This window comes from Meleagris gallopavo, unplaced genomic scaffold (genome assembly GCF_000146605.3).
Source record: "Meleagris gallopavo isolate NT-WF06-2002-E0010 breed Aviagen turkey brand Nicholas breeding stock unplaced genomic scaffold, Turkey_5.1 ChrUn_random_7180001860422, whole genome shotgun sequence".
Lineage (NCBI taxonomy): Eukaryota > Metazoa > Chordata > Aves > Galliformes > Phasianidae > Meleagris > Meleagris gallopavo.
The window spans coordinates 5,449-7,630 of NW_011126185.1; the positions used below are offsets into that span (position 1 = coordinate 5,449).

Below are 2,182 nucleotides of genomic sequence, written 5' to 3' on the forward strand. Positions count from 1 at the left end.
CCTGGAGCGCGGGGTCCAACGTGGGGCTGCGGGGAAAAGAGCCGTGTGGGTTCGTGGTGAGCGTGGGCCGGGGCGTCCGCTTGTCCTGGGAGAGCTGAAGGTGCCGGGAGTTTCTCATGCAGGTTCCTGGGGGCGGGGAGGTGGGGAGGGTCCGTCTGAAGAAGGGGGGGCAGCTCTTGGCTGTGCTCAGGACCGACCGCCGGCACAGCTCGCTTTCACCTGGGGATGGGGGGCAGAGGAGGGGCCCCACGTGTGGCTGCAAGGAGAAAGCACGGTGAAACCAGGCCTCTCCCCCCCGCACAGCCCCCCCCCTTCGCGCCACTCCAGAGCTGTGATGTGAGCAGCAGCCGCTGCGGCACGCACAGAAGGCTCGGGGCCTTTCAAATCCACATTAAACATTCATGGCTCTAAAAATAACCGAGCATCCCGCTCTCCCCAGAGTCCCCCCCGGGATCCGCAGGGCTGGCACACTGCAGCAGCACGGCAAGGGCGCTCCATGCAGGGATGTGCCGCATCCAAGAGGGGCTAATGGGGACACAGGCAGTGCCGGGGCAGCGGGGGGGGGGGCTCCCAAACCCATCTGCCCCACACCGGCGCTTCACAGTCCCTGCAGAGCCACTCCGGCACCAAACGCCCTCAGCACAGGAGCACAGCCCGCTGCCAGCACAGCCGGTGTCCCCAGGAGCACACGCGGAGCCCAGAGGAAAGCCACAGCACTGAGCAGCCCAAGGCACCCAGGCACACTGCCTGCTGGGAGCAGGACAAGGACAGCGGGTGGCTCTGCTGCCACCTCCTGCCTCCGGAGCGCGGCAGGGCACGGTGGGGACCACGGGATGCTCCGCCCTTACCTCTGTTTGTTTTTGCTGGGGTAGATTCTCTGGAAGTATTTATATTCTTCTGGGGCTGGAAAGTCTTCGACGGGGTGAAACGAGTATTTGGATTCAAAGTCATCTACAGAAAAAAGGGGAGGAAAACAAAAACTGGGCAGGTCAGGAGCGGGCTGCGGACGGGAGCCAAGGCCGAAGGAGTCAGCCCCCCGGGCTCCCCCCCATCCCTCCCCAGCACACGGCCCCACTCACCCAGGAATGCTCTGACAGTGGCGATGGAGTCCCGGTGCCCGTTCCTCACTGGCGGTGGGGGTGGGGGTGGCCCTGCAGGCGTCCGGGTGGGCGGTGGGGGTGGCTTCCCGCGGCTGGGGGGCTCAGTAGAACCATGCAGTCTGTAGGGGGGTGGGGGCGGGGGGGCATCACGCCCCCCATTTCGCAGCATGGGTGGCGGGGGCGGCGGGGCTGCAAGGAGAGCGAGGTCAGCATCTGCACAGTGGGACAAGGGGACCCACGGTGACACCCCCCCGGCCCCGCAGCGGGGTCAGGGACATCCTCCCTGCCAGACCCAAGGGTGGAGGAGAACAGGGCCAGGTGGGCACGAGCCCCCAGTCCTGCCCCTCAGCCCAGAGGCCAAGCAGACCCAGAGGCTACCAAAAGAGCGGCCCTGCTGACTGTCCCCTCACTCCCACCAAAGTACGATGGCAGGTCGTGCTCCTCGTTAGGCTAATTACACACAGACTAAGGCAGCGGACCGCCAGCCGTAACTCAGCAGAGGATTCTGGCAGAGCCTGAAGTACGGCGGCTTGGCAGGGGCCCAGGCTGGAGCTGCGGGCTGGACACGGAGCCCTGCAGCAGGCGGGGGCACCGAGACAACGCTGTCCCCTCTCCCAGCAGTGGGACAAGGAGGGGACTCCACAGTCACCTCTTGGGAGGGGGCCACAGCACCGCTGGTGTGCACACGAGACACCAGGACTGCATCAGGGTGTCCGAGCCTCACAGTGCTAAATCCAGCACACAGAATAGAGCTGGAGCATTCCTGAGGCTCTGCTGCAGCTTTTTGTCACTGCCACAGTGACATTTAGGAAGCTCAGGGGAGAAGCCACAGTGTGCAGTTCCAGCACGCTCTTCTCCCACCCCAGGAGGACACGGTGGCCACTTGCGCTTGAGCTGCACAGCCACAACCTACTGCCAACAACAGACAAAAAGAGCCAGACACAACCAGGGCTGTCAACAGAACGAGACAACCCAGAAGCCATCCCCGGGTCAATCTCAATGCCAATCGCCCGGTGCAGGAAGAACCACCTCACTGCTTCCCAGCTCCAACGGCTCCCTGGGCATCTCTCACCAGCCACAAC

The 2,182-nt window shown here is 64.4% G+C and overlaps 1 protein-coding gene across 1 annotated transcript in view; it reads right to left on the minus strand.

Moving 5' to 3' along the window:
* Positions 1 to 6: 6 nt before the first annotated feature.
* The window catches only part of WIPF2 (WAS/WASL interacting protein family member 2), a 4,479-nt gene continuing 2,303 nt past the window's right edge, over positions 7 to 2,182 (minus strand). Inside the window, 3 exon segments of the mRNA XM_019611105.2 lie at positions 7 to 256; positions 849 to 951; positions 1,080 to 1,367. Of these exon segments, the coding sequence (XP_019466650.1) occupies positions 187 to 256; positions 849 to 951; positions 1,080 to 1,367 (461 nt within the window). The 3' untranslated portion in view covers positions 7 to 186.